The sequence below is a fragment of the Polyodon spathula genome, chromosome 4 (assembly GCF_017654505.1).
Source record: "Polyodon spathula isolate WHYD16114869_AA chromosome 4, ASM1765450v1, whole genome shotgun sequence".
In the NCBI taxonomy this organism is placed as follows: Eukaryota; Metazoa; Chordata; class Actinopteri; order Acipenseriformes; family Polyodontidae; genus Polyodon; species Polyodon spathula.
In genome coordinates, this window is record NC_054537.1 from 751,254 (window position 1) to 769,525 (window position 18,272).

At 49.4% G+C, this 18,272-nt stretch overlaps 1 protein-coding gene across 6 annotated transcripts in view; it reads right to left on the reverse strand.

Annotated features, from left to right (window-relative positions):
• LOC121314031 (mitogen-activated protein kinase kinase kinase 3-like) overlaps positions 1 to 18,272 on the reverse strand; it is a 61,953-nt gene that overhangs the window by 4,290 nt on the left and 39,391 nt on the right. For 4 of the 6 annotated variants that reach the window (XM_041246812.1, XM_041246813.1, XM_041246807.1 and 1 more), the window contains 7 exons: positions 9,129 to 9,190; positions 8,627 to 8,694; positions 5,112 to 5,186; positions 4,788 to 4,961; positions 4,038 to 4,186; positions 2,482 to 2,613; positions 494 to 623 (listed from right to left, as the gene is read on the reverse strand). In XM_041246812.1, the coding sequence (XP_041102746.1) occupies positions 494 to 623; positions 2,482 to 2,613; positions 4,038 to 4,186; positions 4,788 to 4,961; positions 5,112 to 5,186; positions 8,627 to 8,694; positions 9,129 to 9,190 (790 nt within the window). The remainder of the gene's footprint in view (positions 1 to 493; positions 624 to 2,481; positions 2,614 to 4,037; positions 4,187 to 4,787; positions 4,962 to 5,111; positions 5,187 to 8,626; positions 8,695 to 9,128; positions 9,191 to 18,272) is intronic. The other 2 variants (XM_041246809.1, XM_041246808.1) reach the window with 2 other exon arrangements.

Here is an 18,272-nt window from a genome sequence, read left to right on the forward strand (position 1 = left end):
AAGAATATGAAATTCCATCTTCACACTGATGGAAACAGTGCCACGTCTTCGGGAGAGGGTACGTGTTTGAACCCTTGGAACAGCCACATTAACAGAGCCCTGACAGCATCAGTTATAGCCAATGCTACAGCACTGGAGCCTGTGCAACACTGATATCTGTCCCCACTCCACACCCACATCAGCATGAGGAGGCCCTTTCAGAAGTCATTTGTGTTGGAGAAGTTAACCCCTTCTAGTACACAAGTAATTGAGAGGTTATTCAAACGTGTTCTTCTTAAAACACAATTGAGAATGACTCAAGTATCTCGAGGAGGAAACTGACCATTTAGAATGACCAGGTCCCACCTGTCAGTAAACTGTAAACTCTGCTCTGTGCACCTCATTGCAAAAAGAAGAAAGAGTTTGCATCATTTTATTTGCGGGACACGTATGTCCCTTGTAGCTTAAAGGGTTGAACGGAGTGCAGTACTGCCCTGCCCCCTGCTCAAGTTACCTTTGATGTCTCGATGCACAATCATGTTACTGTGGAGGTAGAAGACTCCCTGCAGGATCTGTCTGGTGTACCTCCTCGTCACACTCTCAGTGAGCGCGCCATAGGCTTTCAACTGGTCCTTTATCGAGCCCTGTAAACACAGAACACACAGACACACTCTCAATGAGAGCATCATAGGCTTTCAACTGGTCCTTTATCAAGCCCTGTCAAACACAGAACAGACAGACACACTCTCAATGAGAGCATCACAGGCTTTCAACTGGTCCTTTGTTGAGCCCTGTCAAACACAGAACACACAGACACACTCTCAATGAGAGCATCATAGGCTTTCAACTGGTCCTTTATCGAGCCCTGTCAAACACAGAAAACACAGACACACTCTCAATGGGAGCATCATAGGCTTTCAACTGGTCCTTTATCAAGCCCTGTCAAACACAGATACACTCTCAGTGAGAGCATCATAGGCTTTCAGCTGGTCCTTTGGCAAACACAGACACCTCTCACTTTCAACTGCTCCTTTATCAAACACAGACACCTCTCACTTTCAACTGCTCCTTTATCAAACACAGACACCTCTCACTTTCAACTGCTCCTTTATCAAACACAGACACCTCTCACTTTCAACTGCTCCTTTATCAAACACAGACACCACTCACTTTCAACTGCTCCTTTATCAAACACAGTCACCTCTCACTTTCAACTGCTCCTTTATCAAACACAGACACCACTCACTTTCAACTGCTCCTTTATCAAACACAGACACCTCTCACTTTCAACTGCTTCTTAATCAAACACAGACACCTCTCACTTTCAACTGCTTCTTTATCAAACACAGACACCTCTCACTTTCAACTGCTCCTTTATCAAACACAGACACCTCTCACTTTCAACTGCTCCTTTATCAAACACAGACACCTCTCACTTTCAACTGCTCCTTTATCAAACACAGACACCTCTCACTTTCAACTGCTCCTTTATCAAACACAGACACCTCTCACTTTCAACTGCTCCTTTATCAAACACAGACACCACTCACTTTCAACTGCTCCTTTATCAAACACAGACACCACTCACTTTCAACTGCTCCTTTATCAAACACAGACACCTCTCATTCAACTGCTCCTTTATCAAACACAGACACCTCTCACTTTCAACTGCTCCTTTATCAAACACAGACACCTCTCACTTTCAACTGCTCCTTTATCAAACACAGACACCTCTCACTTTCAACTGCTCCTTTATCAAACACAGACACCTCTCACTTTCAACTGCTTCTTAATCAAACACAGACACCTCTCACTTTCAACTGCTCCTTTATCAAACACAGTCACCTCTCACTTTCAACTGCTCCTTTTTAAAAATATATATATATATTGTCAATAGATTTCAAATATCTGTTTTTTTTACCATTCCCACTCACAGTACAGCGTGAAGGGCTTGTCTGTATTTTAACATGCTTCACTTCCATTTATTGGCACTAATCCCAGTATCAAAGTAAAAGTACTTGACAGTTTGAAATGTGGAAAAGTCATCAAGCCAAACTCTTCTGCATACTGTACTGTATAGATTTCTCAGTGTGGTACCTGAAGAAATACACTAATTAGGACACTGCAGCCAACCATTGCCACACAGTCAATCAGACTGTTCAAGGGGAATCACAATTGATCATTTTCCCTACTTATTATATTACACAACAAATGCTCATAAATGTTTAAACGCTTACCTGAAAACCAGTAAATGCTCATTTGTAGAATATCTATCCTTTAATTTTAAGCGATACAAAATTATTTATATTTACACTATTCTTTCAGAAATGGGGAACTACATATTACATAATGGGCAATGGGTAAACTCCACAGGGGTGATGAAACGAGTGATAACCATGAAATAAAGCCAGCCTCAGTGATGAGAGCAGCAGCAGACTGAGATGAAACCAGCTGGAGCTGGACACAGACAGCTGGGGAAGGTACCATGATTCTGCCACTCACCCCTGGCATGAACTCCACGAAGATGGAGAGCTTCTTCTCCTCAGGGTCCCGCAAGCAGCCGTAGTACTGCACGATCCTTTCATGGTGAAGGTTCTTCAGCAGCTGAATCTCGCACTCCAAGGAGTTCACCTCCTGAGAAAGAGGGGGCACATGATCAGGGCTGGAATGTTTCTGTGACGATGACACAATCTACCCGTGACACAGGCTTGAGCGGAGTGAAGGCCAATCCGAGCTGATCCGGGCTCTCCCACCTTCCTCCTGAACCCCCACCGATATTCTACCCGAATCGAGTGAAGAAACTCTGTTTCCATGCAATGACAGTTTGACACAGATGCTGGTGGTTCTTTCCCAGCAAGCCTTGCGGCTAAGGTGACATTCATCTGTTTACAAAACAAAAAGGATGGACGCTATTGCTTTGCTTCTGACAATCCCAACAATTCTTTGGAGCCTTTTGTTACTTAAAAAATAATATACAAGAATATTAAAGCATGGAGAAACCTGCTGACCCTGGATATGGATTAAATGTTTACGCCCACTCATCATTTGATTGGTCAGTGTTGTGACGTACACACCCACTCGTCACTTGATTGGTCAGAGTTGTGATGTACACACCCACTTGTCACTTGATTGGTCAGTGTTGTGAATTACACACCCACTCCTCACTTCATTGGTCAGTGTTGTGATTTACACACCCGCTCGTCACTTCACTGGTCAGTGTTGTGAATTACACACCCACTCCTCACTTCATTGGTCAGTGTTGTGAATTACACACCCACTCCTCACTTGATTGGTCAGAGTTGTGATGTACACACCCACTCCTCACTTGATTGGTCAGTGTTGTGAATTACACACCCACTCCTCACTTCATTGGTCAGTGTTGTGAATTACACACCCACTCCTCACTTCATTGGTCAGTGTTGTGAATTACACACCCACTCCTCACTTCATTGGTCAGTGTTGTGAATTACACACCCACTCCTCACTTCATTGGTCAGTGACATACTTCCACCCATCCCGTTTTGGAAAAGGGTCAGAAAAAAATCAGGGTCAGTTTGGATTGGCTAAATGAAGAAGGAAATGCAGCACCAGTGGCAGCAGGGTTTCAACCTGGGTAGAGCAATGCATGGAAACGAGGCATGAGTAAAACCTTACAGACGAGAAGACTCAAAGTCCTCACAGAACTGAAAGTGGCTGCGCTGTTTACTAACCTTGTGAGCAGTCCTGGTTAGATGTCATAGCTTAGAACCGCTTTTCCACATGAAGTCACAGCTGTATTTGAACTGGTATTGTATAGAGTCTACCAGAAGCCATAATAGTAGTACAGCATTTCATGTTTGATTTCTAAACGTTACATTTTTTAATTTGCCAGTTTTTCGTTAAAGTATATGGAAAACTATACAGCAGTATGGAATTCAATATGTCCACGTAAACATTAATCAGCAGGTTTCATTCCAAGCAAAATGTGTTAATTCTATAGGGTGATGCTAAATTTTGGTCGTAACTTGCACACAGTGTCCACCAGGTGTCCTCAGTGAACACCCTGGCCTGCTGCTCACCTTGCTGGTTTCGTGACTCTCGGGGTCAAAGGGCACCTGTTTCACTGCCAGCTCCCTTCCCGTGTCGGCGTCGTAGCAGAGGTACACCTCCCCGAAGGCCCCGCGTCCCAGCAGCTTCCCTAACCTCCAGTTCACGGGCGCCTGAGGGGCTGCACAGAGGAGACCGCAGTGAGGGTGGGGAGGGGAGGGGGGTCCCCAGAACCGCGTCCTTGCTCCTTGGGAACTACACACTCAGGAACACTGCCAACTGAGCTTTAGATGATTACGTCAGGTTATCTGACTGCAAAGGAGTGCACAGAAGTGCAATGGTGAGTCAGTAGGAAGCCCTGCGGTGGTGATTCAAAGCCCAAGGTCATACAGCCAGACAGAGTCATGGATGTGACGCTCACCCTGTTAACTGCACTCATCTCCGTCTGAAGACATTCAAAACAAGGTGTTATGTATTCAAGTTTACACTCAACTCTAGACTCAATGCATAGTGGAACTGTAAACCTGTCCTGGCCCTAGTGGATGGAAGAGGTACAGCAGAGTGGACTGTAAACCTGTCCTGGCCCTAGTGGATGGAAGAGGTACAGCAGAGTGGACTGTAAACCTGTCCTGGCCCTAGTGGATGGAAGAGGTACAGCAGAGTGGACTGTAAACCTGTCCTGGCCCTAGTGGATGGAAGAGGTATAGCAGAGTGGACTGTAAACCTGTCCTGGCCCTAGTGGATGGAAGAAATCCAGCTTGAGCAAAGCTCTGCAGACTCACACTTACAGGGCACAGCCAGGGCGCTGGTCTCCTCTGGGTCCCAGCGCATGGTTCTGAGGTCACTGTATTGGATGCTGGGGGACGTGCTGTCCCCGTTGTAACTGTGTGTCCTGGAGGGGACGAGCTGGAAGAGGTTCTCCTGAGGCATGAAGCTGCGTGGGAATGTCCTTCTCCCTGGGGAGGAAAAATGGACATGTTACCAAATCCCCTTCCCAGAAATGACAGCTCAGTTATGAAGTGGCTGTGTTAAATCGTAAAGAAATAGTGTAGCTGCCTTGTATGAGACTGTTTAACTGTGATTCACTGTGTGCTAGACAGACTCACCGTCACTGTAGTCCTTGCGATGATGGGAGACGTGGAACTGTCTTGGAAAGGTCCCGCCTTTGCCATATCGACAGCCTGGAAACAGATGAGAAGCAGAGTCAAAGCACATATATAACAAGCAGGTCAGTGATGATAATGAGAAGCAGAGTCAAAGCACATATATAACAAGCAGGTCAGTGATGACAATGAGAAGCAGAGTCAAAGCACATATATAACAAGCAGGTCAGTGATGACAATGAGAAGCAGAGTCAAAGCACATATATAACAAGCAGGTCAGTGATGACAATGAGAAGCAGTCAAAAGACATATATAACAAGCAGGACAGTGATGACAATGAGAAGCAGAGTCAAAGCACATATAGAACAAGCAGGTCAGTGATGACAATGAGAAGCAGTCAAAGCACATATATAACAAGCAGGACAGTGATGATAATGAGAAGCAGAGTCAAAGCACATATATAACAAGCAGGTCAGTGATGACAATGAGAAGCAGAGTCAAAGCACATATATAACAAGCAGGTCAGTGATGACAATGAGAAGCAGAGTCAAAGCACATATATAACAAGCAGGTCAGTGATGATAATGAGAAGCAGAGTCAAAGCACATATATAACAAGCAGGTCAGTGATGATAATGAGAAGCAGTCAAAGCACATATAGAACAAGCAGGTCAGTGATGATAATGAGAAGCAGTCAAAGCACATATAGAACAAGCAGGACAGTGATGATAATGAGAAGCAGAGTCAAAGCACATATAGAACAAGCAGGTCAGTGATGACAATGAGAAGCAGAGTCAAAGCACATATATAACAAGCAGGTCAGTGATGACAATGAGAAGCAGAGTCAAAGCACATATATAACAAGCAGGTCAGTGATGATAATGAGAAGCAGTCAAAGCACATATATAACAAGCAGGTCAGTGATGATAATGAGAAGCAGTCAAAGCACATATATAACAAGCAGGTCAGTGATGATAATGAGAAGCAGAGTCAAAGCACATATAGAACAAGCATGTCAGTCATGATAATGAGAAGCAGAGTCAAAGCACATATATAACAAGCAGGACAGTGATGACAATGAGAAGCAGAGTCAAAGCACATATATAACAAGCAGGTCAGTGATGATAATGAGAAGCAGAGTCAAAGCACATATATAACAAGCAGGTCAGTGATGATAATGAGAAGCAGAGTCAAAGCACATATATAACAAGCAGGTCAGTGATGATAATGAGAAGCAGAGTCAAAGCACATATATAACAAGCAGGTCAGTGATGACAATGAGAAGCAGAGTCAAAGCACATATAGAACAAGCATGTCAGTCATGATAATGAGAAGCAGAGTCAAAGCACATATATAACAAGCAGGACAGTGATGACAATGAGAAGCAGAGTCAAAGCACATATATAACAAGCAGGTCAGTGATGATAATGAGAAGCAGAGTCAAAGCACATATATAACAAGCAGGTCAGTGATGATAATGAGAAGCAGAGTCAAAGCACATATATAACAAGCAGGTCAGTGATGATAATGAGAAGCAGAGTCAAAGCACATATATAACAAGCAGGTCAGTGATGACAATGAGAAGCAGAGTCAAAGCACATATATAACAAGCAGGTCAGTGATGACAATGAGAAGCAGAGTCAAAGCACATATAGAACAAGCAGGTCAGTGATGACAATGAGAAGCAGAGTCAAAGCACATATAGAACAAGCATGTCAGTCATGATAATGAGAAGCAGTCAAAGCACATATAGAACAAGCATGTCAGTCATGATAATGAGAAGCAGTCAAAGCACATATATAACAAGCAGGACAGTGATGACAATGAGAAGCAGAGTCAAAGCACATATATAACAAGCAGGGCAGTGATGATAACAGAGCTATGAGTAGCATGAAAATGTAGCTCATGACCTACACTGCCCACTGCACAGATGCTCTCAGGAAGGTGTGTTAACCCCTTCAGGCACACAAGGGATTGTGCGGTTGATCAAATGGTTTGTTAAATACATTGGAGAGGGACTCAAGTATCACAAAGAGGAAAGGTGATGGAGCCCCAGATCCAGCCTGTCAGTACATTTTAAACTCTGTTTCGTGCCCCTCGGCGCAATAAGAACATTTGCATCATTTTTTTGGGGACACAGACGTCTGTTGTATCTTAGAGGTTAAAAATACAGGTACAAAATACAAATACAAATAGGTACAAAATACTAACATTTAAAAAAGTGTGCACTGAGCCTGTTTTGACCACTGTGTTAACATGCATTGCTCTTCGTCTACAACCACGGACAAAAGCGTTGCATCACCCTATACAATGAACTCGTCTTGATTCATAAAGTCGAATGAACCCTGCTGAATAATGTTATGTTAACATATCGAATTACTCACCGCTTTGTACTTTCCCATACACTTAATAAAAAATACTGACAAAAATGTATGATATTTCGAAATCTAACATGAAAAACTGTACTACTACTGTGGCTTCCAGTAGACTTTTGCAATACAAGTTTGGAGTTTCTTTGATCACATGATGTTAAATAAAACGATCTAAATTATGTCATTTTTTTTTTTATTAATGATGTCTCATTTGGCCCTTGCTGTCCAGTCTTTATTTTCAAGAAGCCAGCATGATGACGCAAGCAGCAGAATGAATGGCTCAGGGGCCCACTGAGATTGGAAACAGCTGCTCTGTACAATGGGAGGCCTCATTCTGATGAAGTCGCTTCCAAGGGAGAGTTATTTACATTTATTTAGAAGAACATTCAAATAGACTCTGATGTTAATGAAGCATAGAGAGAGAAAGCTTTAACATTGGCTGTCATGGGGAGAACTTTTCAGCTCAGTAACCAGTGATATACAAACAACAGGCACTTGTGTGAAAATGTTAGACCACTTTGTGCTTTAATGAGGCATCTTAAACAACTTCTAAAAAACTCATGCATTTTACCATTTGTGGCTGTGTGTTCCTTTTCTCTTACTATTTAAATTAATCGTATTTGTGTCCTATTAAAGTCATCAGTTAAATTAGACCATCACTAATTTGCCTAGTTTGACAATTTCCAAGATTTTCAGTTCCAGTGGTTTGATCTCAAATGCACAACAAAACTACAGAAGCAATGGGGTGTTGTAATGAATGTGCACACTGCTGAACTACAGAAGCAATGGGGTGTTGTAATACATGTGCACACTGCTGAACTACAGAAGCAATGGGGTGTTGTAATACATGTGCACACTGCTGAACTACAGAAGCAATGGGGTGTTGTAATACATGTGCACACTGCTGAACTACAGAAGCAATGGGGTGCTCTAATACATGTGCACTGTGTATATGTGTGTATGTGTGTGTGTGTGTGTGTGTGTGTGTGTGTGTGTATATATATATATATATATATATATATATATATATATATATATATATATATATATAACGTTTTGTTTAAACCCATGTAATAATCCCACAGTATGAATCTACCCGCTGCCTCTGTACACCACACTAACACAGCGCACACTAAGAATACCCCACCTGTGTACTCACAGCTCTGATTCACACCGTTCCAGTCCCTGTTGGTCCCAGATTGTGAGAATGGAGGGCTGCAGTGAGAAGGCACACAGTCAGTGACACACACAGTTAATATTCACAGATTGTCCTGTATAAGGACAGCACTGTTTCACTCATATTTATTCACTTCCAGGTCTGGTTTGTTGGCTCAGCTTTATTGCATTCCACAATGTTTCTTAAATCACTTTATTCAGTGAAACTTAAAGACTGGCTTTCAAATGCGTTTGTAGAGACTGTTTGGAAATACAAACAAACTCCAAACCTCCTTGAAAACTAATAAGGAATATTGTGTAAATAATATCTACAGGTTTTTAAAGTCTAATAATAAAATATCAAGTAGGGGCATGCATATAAACAAACAGAAATGCATATGCTCTTTGCTTTTACTGATATTATCCAGGTAGGAAAAGTATTTTGTGGAATGAACACAGCCAAGGCTCTAGTAAGCTGTGCTGCAGAGACTCACCTGTCCAGTGAATGGCAGCTATCTGAGAGGGAGTTGTCAGCCCTGCCAAAGGGGTCCAGTACCTGTTGTGAGAATAAGACACAGGGAGCCATGAGCCACAGGGAGCCATGAGCCACTCACTGAGAATGCTCCACAGGGTGCCATGAGCCAATCACTGAGAATGAGCCACAGGGAGCCATGAGCCACTCACTGAGAATGAGCCACAGGGAGCCATGAGCCACAGGGAGCCATGAGCCACTCACTGAGAATGAGCCACATGGAGCCATGAGCCACAGGGAGCCATGAGCCACTCACTGAGAATGAGCCACAGGGAGCCATGAGCCACTCACTGAGAATGAGACACAGGGAGCCATGAGCCACAGGGAGCCATGAGCCACTCACTGAGAATGAGCCACAGGGAGCCATGAGCCACTCACTGAGAATGAGCCACAGGGAGCCATGAGCCACTCACTGAGAATGAGACACAAGGAGCCATGAGCCACTCACTGAGAATGAGCCACAGGGAGCCATGAGCCACTCGCTGAGAATGATGAGCCACAGGGAGCCATGAGCCACTCACTGAGAATGAGACACAGGGAGCCATGAGCCACTCACTGAGAATGAGCCACAGGGAGCCATGAGCCACTCACTGAGAATGAGACACAGGGAGCCATGAGCCACTCACTGAGAATGAGACACAGGGAGCCATGAGCCACTCACTGAGAATGAGCCACAGGGAGCCATGAGCCACTCACTGAGAATGAGCCACAGGGAGCCATGAGCCACTCACTGAGAATGAGACACAGGGAGCCATGAGCCACTCACTGAGAATGAGCCACAGGGAGCCATGAGCCACTCACTGAGAATGAGACACAGGGAGCCATGAGCCACTCACTGAGAATGAGACACAGGGAGCCATGAGCCACTCACTGAGAATGATGAGCCACAGGGAGCCATGAGCCACTCACTGAGAATGAGCCACAGGGAGCCATGAGCCAATCACTGAGAATGAGCCACAGGGAGCCATGAGCCACTCACTGAGAATGAGCCACAGGGAGCCATGAGCCACTCACTGAGAATGAGCCACAGGGAGCCATGAGCCACTCACTGAGAATGAGCCACAGGGAGCCATGAGCCAATCACTGAGAATGAGCCATGAGCCACTCACTGAGAATGAGACACAGGGAGCCATGAGCCACTCACTGAGAATGAGCCACAGGGAGCCATGAGCCACTCACTGAGAATGAGCCACAGGGAGCCATGAGCCACTCACTGAGAATGAGCCACAGGGAGCCATGAGCCACTCACTGAGAATGAGCCACAGGGAGCCATGAGCCACTCACTGAGAATGAATGACAGGGAGCCATGAGCCACTCACTGAGAATGAGCCACAGGGAGCCATGAGCCACTCACTGAGAATGAGACACAGGGAGCCATGAGCCACTCACTGAGAATGAGACACAGGGAGCCATGAGCCACAGGGAGCCACTCAGGGAGCCATGAGCCACTCACTGAGAATGAGCCACAGGGAGCCATGAGCCACTCACTGAGAATGAGACACAGGGAGCCATGAGCCACTCACTGAGAATGAGCCACAGGGAGCCATGAGCCACTCACTGAGAATGAGACACAGGGAGCCATGAGCTCACTGAGAATGCCACAGGGAGCCATGAGCCACTCACTGAGAATGAGCCACAGGGAGCCATGAGCCACTCACTGAGAATGAGACACAGGGAGCCATGAGCCACTCACTGAGAATGAGCCACAGGGAGCCATGAGCCACTCACTGAGAATGAGACACAGGGAGCCATGAGCCACTCACTGAGAATGAGACACAGGGAGCCATGAGCCACTCACTGAGAATGAGACACAGGGAGCCATGAGCCACTCACTGAGAATGAGACACAGGGAGCCATGAGCCACTCACTGAGAATGAGCACAGAATGAGCCACAGGGAGCCATGAGCCACTCACTGAGAATGAGACACAGGGAGCCATGAGCCACTCACTGAGAATGAGACACAGGGAGCCATGAGCCACTCGCTGAGAATGAGACACAGGGAGCCATGAGCCACAGGGAGCCATGAGCCACAGCCACTCACTGAGAATGAGCCACAGAGAATGAGCCACAGGGAGCCATGAGCCACTCACTGAGAATGAGCCACAGGGAGCCATGAGCCACTCACTGAGAATGAGACACAGGGAGCCATGAGCCACTCACTGAGAATGAGCCACAGGGAGCCATGAGCCACTCACTGAGAGAGCCACTCATGAGCCACAGGGAGCCATGAGCCACTCACTGAGAATGAGACACAGGGAGCCATGAGGGAGCCATGAGCCACAGGGAGCCATGAGCCACTCACTGAGAATGAGCCACAGGGAGCCATGAGCCACTCACTGAGAATGAGCCACAGGGAGCCATGAGCCACTCACTGAGAATGAGACACAGGGAGCCATGAGCCACTCACTGAGAATGAGACACAGGGAGCCATGAGCCACTCACTGAGAATGAGACACAGGGAGCCATGAGCCACTCACTGAGAATGAGACACAGGGAGCCATGAGCCACAGGGAGCCATGAGCCACTCATGAGCCACTCACAGAATGAGACACAGGGAGCCATGAGCCACTCACTGAGAATGAGCCACAGGGAGCCATGAGCCACTCACTGAGAATGAGCCACAGGGAGCCATGAGCCACTGAGAATGAGCCACACTGAGAATGAGCCACAGGGAGCCATGAGCCACTCACTGAGAATGAGACACAGGGAGCCATGAGCCACTCGCTGAGAATGAGACACAGGGAGCCATGAGCCACTCACTGAGAATGAGCCACAGGGAGCCATGAGCCAATCACTGAGAATGAGCCACAGGGAGCCATGAGCCACTCACTGAGAATGAGACACAGGGGGCCATGAGCCACTCACTGAGAAAGAGCCACTCACTGAGAAAGAGCCACAGGGAGCCATAAGCCACTCACTGAGAATGAGCCACAGGGAGCCATGAGCCACTCACTGAGAATGAGACACAGGGAGCCATGAGCCACTCACTGAGAATGAGACACAGGGAGCCATGAGCCACTCACTGAGAATGAGACACAGGGAGCCATGAGCCACTCACTGAGAATGAGCCACAGGGAGCACATGAGCCACTCACTGAGAATGAGCCACAGGGAGCCATGAGCCACTCACTGAGAATGAGCCACAGGGAGCCATGAGCCACTCACTGAGAATGAGCACAGGGACAGAGGATCACATGAGCCACAGGGAGCCATGAGCCACTCACTGAGAATGAGCCACAGGGAGCCATGAGCCACTCACTGAGAATGAGCCCACAGGGAGCCATGAGCCACTCACTGAGAATGAGCCACAGGGAGCCATGAGCCACTCACTGAGAATGAGACACAGGGAGCCATGAGCCACTCACTGAGAATGAGCCACAGGGAGCCATGAGCCACTCACTGAGAATGAGCCACAGGGAGCCATGAGCCACTCAGGGAGCCATGAGCCACTCACTGAGAATGAGCCACAGGGAGCCATGAGCCACTCACTGAGAATGAGCCACAGGGAGCCATGAGCCACTCACTGAGAATGAGACACAGGGAGCCATGAGCCACTCACTGAGAATGAGACACAGGGAGCCATGAGCCACTCACTGAGAATGAGCCACAGGGAGCCATGAGCCACTCACTGAGAATGAGCCACAGGGAGCCATGAGCCACTCACTGAGAATGAGCACAGGGAGCCATGAGCCACTCACTGAGAATGAGACACAGGGAGCCATGAGCCACTCACTGAGAATGAGACACAGGGAGCCATGAGCCACTCACTGAGAATGAGCCACAGGGAGCCATGAGCCACTCACTGAGAATGAGCCACAGGGAGCCATGAGCCACTCACTGAGAATGAGACACAGGGAGCCATGAGCCACTCACTGAGAATGAGCCACAGGGAGCCATGAGCCACTCACTGAGAATGAGCCACAGGGAGCCATGAGCCACTCACTGAGAATGAGCCACAGGGAGCCATGAGCCACTCACTGAGAATGAGCCACAGGGAGCCATGAGCCACTCACTGAGAATGAGCCACAGGGAGCCATGAGCCACTCACTGAGAATGAGCCACAGGGAGCCATGAGCCACTCACTGAGAATGAGACACAGGGAGCCATGAGCCACTCACTGAGAATGAGCCACAGGGAGCCATGAGCCACTCACTGAGAATGAGACACAGGGAGCCATGAGCCACTCACTGAGAATGAGCCACAGGGAGCCATGAGCCACTCACTGAGAATGAGACACAGGGAGCCATGAGCCACTCACTGAGAATGAGCCACAGGGAGCCATGAGCCACAGGGAGCCATGAGCCACTCACTGAGAATGAGCCACAGGGAGCCATGAGCCACTCACTGAGAATGAGACACAGGGAGCCATGAGCCACTCACTGAGAATGAGCCACAGGGAGCCATGAGCCACTCACTGAGAATGAGCCACAGGGAGCCATGAGCCACTCACTGAGAATGAGACACAGGGAGCCATGAGCCACTCACTGAGAATGAGCCACAGGGAGCCATGAGCCACTCACTGAGAATGAGCCACAGGGAGCCATGAGCCACTCACTGAGAATGAGCCACAGGGAGCCATGAGCCACTCACTGAGAATGAGACACAGGGAGCCATGAGCCACTCACTGAGAATGAGACACAGGGAGCCATGAGCCACTCACTGAGAATGAGCCACAGGGAGCCATGAGCCACTCACAGGGAGCCATGAGCCACTCACTGAGAATGAGACACAGGGAGCCATGAGCCACTCACTGAGAATGAGACACAGGGAGCCATGAGCCACTGAGAATCACTGAGAATGAGCCACAGGGAGCCATGAGCCACTCACTGAGAATGAGCCACAGGGAGCCATGAGCCACTGAGAATGAGCCACAGGGAGCCATGAGCCACTCACTGAGAATGAGCCACAGGGAGCCATGAGCCACTCACTGAGAATGAGACACAGGGAGCCATGAGCCACTCACTGAGAATGAGACACAGGGAGCCATGAGCCACTCACTGAGAATGAGACACAGAGCCATGAGCCACTCACTGAGAATGAGCCACAGGGAGCCATGAGCCAATCACTGAGAATGAGCCACAGGGAGCCATGAGCCACTCACTGAGAATGAGCCACAGGGAGCCATGAGCCACTCACTGAGAATGAGCCACAGGGAGCCATGAGCCAATCACTGAGAATGAGCCACAGGGAGCCATGAGCCACTCACTGAGAATGAGCCACAGGGAGCCATGAGCCACTCACTGAGAATGAGACACAGGGAGCCATGAGCCACTCACTGAGAATGAGACACAGGGAGCCATGAGCCACTCACTGAGAATGAGCCACAGGGAGCCATGAGCCACTCACTGAGAATGAGCCACAGGGAGCCATGAGCCACTCACTGAGAATGAGCCACAGGGAGCCATGAGCCACTCACTGAGAATGAGACACAGGGAGCCATGAGCAGGTAGCCATGCTGTCAGAATGAGAAAGTGAGCCACAGGGAGCCATGAGCCACTCCTCACTGAGAATGAGCCAGCCGGGAGCCATGATCGAGCCATGAGCCAATCACTGAGAATGAGCCACAGGGAGCCATGAGCCACTCGCTGAGAATGAGACACAGAGACACAGGGAGCCATGAGCCACTCACTGAGAATGAGCCACAGGGAGCCATGAGCCACTCACTGAGAATGAGCCACAGGGAGCCATGAGCCACTCAGCCATGAGCCACTCACTGAGAATGAGCCACAGGGAGCCATGAGCCACTCACTGAGAATGAGCCACAGGGAGCCATGAGCCACTCACTGAGAATGAGCCACAGGGAGCCATGAGCCACTCACTGAGAATGAGACACAGGGAGCCATGAGCCACTCACTGAGAATGAGCCACAGGGAGCCATGAGCCACTCACTGAGAATGAGCCACAGGGAGCCATGAGCCACTCACTGAGAATGAGACACAGGGAGCCATGAGCCACTCACTGAGAATGAGACACAGGGAGCCATGAGCCACTCACTGAGAATGAGCCACAGGGAGCCATGAGCCACTCACTGAGAATGAGCCACAGGGAGCCATGAGCCACTCACTGAGAATGAGCCACAGGGAGCCATGAGCCACTCACTGAGAATGAGACACAGGGAGCCATGAGCCACTCACTGAGAATGAGCCACAGGGAGCCATGAGCCACTCACTGAGAATGAGCCACAGGGAGCCATGAGCCAATCACTGAGAATGAGCACAGGGAGCCATGAGCCACTCACTGAGAATGAGCCACAGGGAGCCATGAGCCACTCACTGAGAATGAGACACAGGGAGCCATGAGCCACTCACTGAGAATGAGCCACAGGGAGCCATGAGCCACAGGGAGCCATGAGCCACTCACTGAGAATGAGACACAGGGAGCCATGAGCCACTCACTGAGAATGAGCCACAGGGAGCCATGAGCCACTCACTGAGAATGAGACACAGGGAGCCATGAGCCACTCACTGAGAATGAGACACAGGGAGCCATGAGCCACTCACTGAGAATGAGACACAGGGAGCCATGAGCCACAGGGAGCCTGAGAATGAGCCACAGGGAGCCATGAGCCACTCACTGAGAATGAGACACAGGGAGCCATGAGCCACAGGGAGCCATGAGCCACTCACTGAGAATGAGACACAGGGAGCCATGAGCCACTCACTGAGAATGAGCCACAGGGAGCCATGAGCCAATCACTGAGAATGAGCCACAGGGAGCCATGAGCCACTCACTGAGAATGAGACACAGGGAGCCATGAGCCACTCACTGAGAATGAGCCACAGGGAGCCATGAGCCACTCACTGAGAATGAGCCACAGGGAGCCATGAGCCAATCACTGAGAATGAGCCACAGGGAGCCATGAGCCACTCACTGAGAATGAGCCACAGGGAGCCATGAGCCACTCACTGAGAATGAGACACAGGGAGCCATGAGCCACTCACTGAGAATGAGCCACAGGGAGCCATGAGCCACTCACTGAGAATGAGCCACAGGGAGCCATGAGCCACTCATGAGCCACTCACTGAGAATGAGCCACAGGGAGCCATGAGCCACTCACTGAGAATGAGACACAGGGAGCCATGAGCCACTCACTGAGAATGAGACACAGGGAGCCATGAGCCACTCACTGAGAATGAGACACAGGGAGCCATGAGCCACTCGCTGAGAATGAGACACAGGGAGCCATGAGCCACTCACTGAGAATGAGACACAGGGAGCCATGAGCCACTCACTGAGAATGAGCCACAGGGAGCCATGAGCCACTCACTGAGAATGAGACACAGGGAGCCATGAGCCTGAGAATGAGCCACAGGGAGCCATGAGCCACTCACTGAGAATGAGCCACAGGGAGCCATGAGCCACTCACTGAGAATGAGCCACAGGGAGCCATGAGCCACTCACTGAGAATGAGACACAGGGAGCCATGAGCCACTCACTGAGAATGAGACACAGGGAGCCATGAGCCACTCACTGAGAATGAGACACAGGGAGCCATGAGCCACTCACTGAGAATGAGCCACAGGGAGCCATGAGCCACTCACTGAGAATGAGCCACAGGGAGCCATGAGCCACTCACTGAGAATGAGACACAGGCCATGAGCCACTCCATGAGCCACAGGGAGCCATGAGCCACTCACTGAGAATGAGCCACAGGGAGCCATGAGCCACTCACTGAGAATGAGCCACAGGGAGCCATGAGCCACTCACTGAGAATGAGCCACAGGGAGCCATGAGCCACTCACTGAGAATGAGCCACAGGGAGCCATGAGCCACTCACTGAGAATGAGCCACAGGGAGCCATGAGCCACTCACTGAGAATGAGCCACAGGGAGCCATGAGCCACTCACTGAGAATGAGACACAGGGAGCCATGAGCCACTCACTGAGAATGAGCCACAGGGAGCCATGAGCCACTCACTGAGAATGAGCCACAGGGAGCCATGAGCCACTCACTGAGAATGAGCCACAGGGAGCCATGAGCCAGGGGAGCTCTGTGTGACATCCTTGGAATGTCCCTCGCGGTACCACAGGGAGCCTCACACTCACTGAGTGAGCCACAGGAGCCATGAGTACTCACTGAGATGAGCCACAGGGAGCCATGAGCCAATCACTGAGAATGAGCCACAGGGAGTCTGTGTTCGCTTGCCACTCACTGAGAATGAGCCACAGGGAGCCATGAGTCCACTCACATGAGAATGAGCCACAGGGAGCCATGAGCCACTCTGAGAGATCCACTCGCTGAGAATGAGACACAGCCATGAGCCACTCACTGAGAATGAGCCACAGGGAGCCATGAGCCACTCACTGAGAATGAGCCACAGGGAGCCATGAGCCACTCACTGAGAATGAGCCACAGGGAGCCATGAGCCACTCACTGAGAATGAGCCACAGGGAGCCATGAGCCACTCACTGAGAATGAGCCACAGGGAGCCATGAGCCACTCACTGAGAATGAGACACAGGGAGCCATGAGCCACTCACTGAGAATGAGACACAGGGAGCCATGAGCCACTCACTGAGAATGAGACACAGGGGCCATGAGCCACTCCATGAGCCAGCCACTCACTGAGAATGAGACACAGGGAGCCATGAGCCACTCACTGAGAATGAGACACAGGGAGCCATGAGCCACTCACTGAGAATGAGACACAGGGAGCCATGAGCCACTCACTGAGAATGAGACACAGGGAGCCATGAGCCACTCACTGAGAATGAGACACAGGGAGCCATGAGCCACTCCTGAGAATGAGCCAGCCATCACTGAGAATGAGCCACAGGGGCCATGAGCCAATCACTGAGAATGAGCCACAGGGAGCCATGAGCCACTCACTGAGAATGAGCCACAGGGAGCCATGAGCCACTCACTGAGAATGAGCCACAGGGAGCCATGAGCCACTCACTGAGAATGAGACACAGGGAGCCATGAGCCACTCACTGAGAATGAGCCACAGGGAGCCATGAGCCACTCACTGAGAATGAGACACAGGGAGCCATGAGCCACTCACTGAGAATGAGCCACAGGGAGCCATGAGCCACTCACTGAGAATGAGCCACAGGGAGCCATGAGCCACTCACTGAGAATGAGCCACAGGGAGCCATGAGCCACTC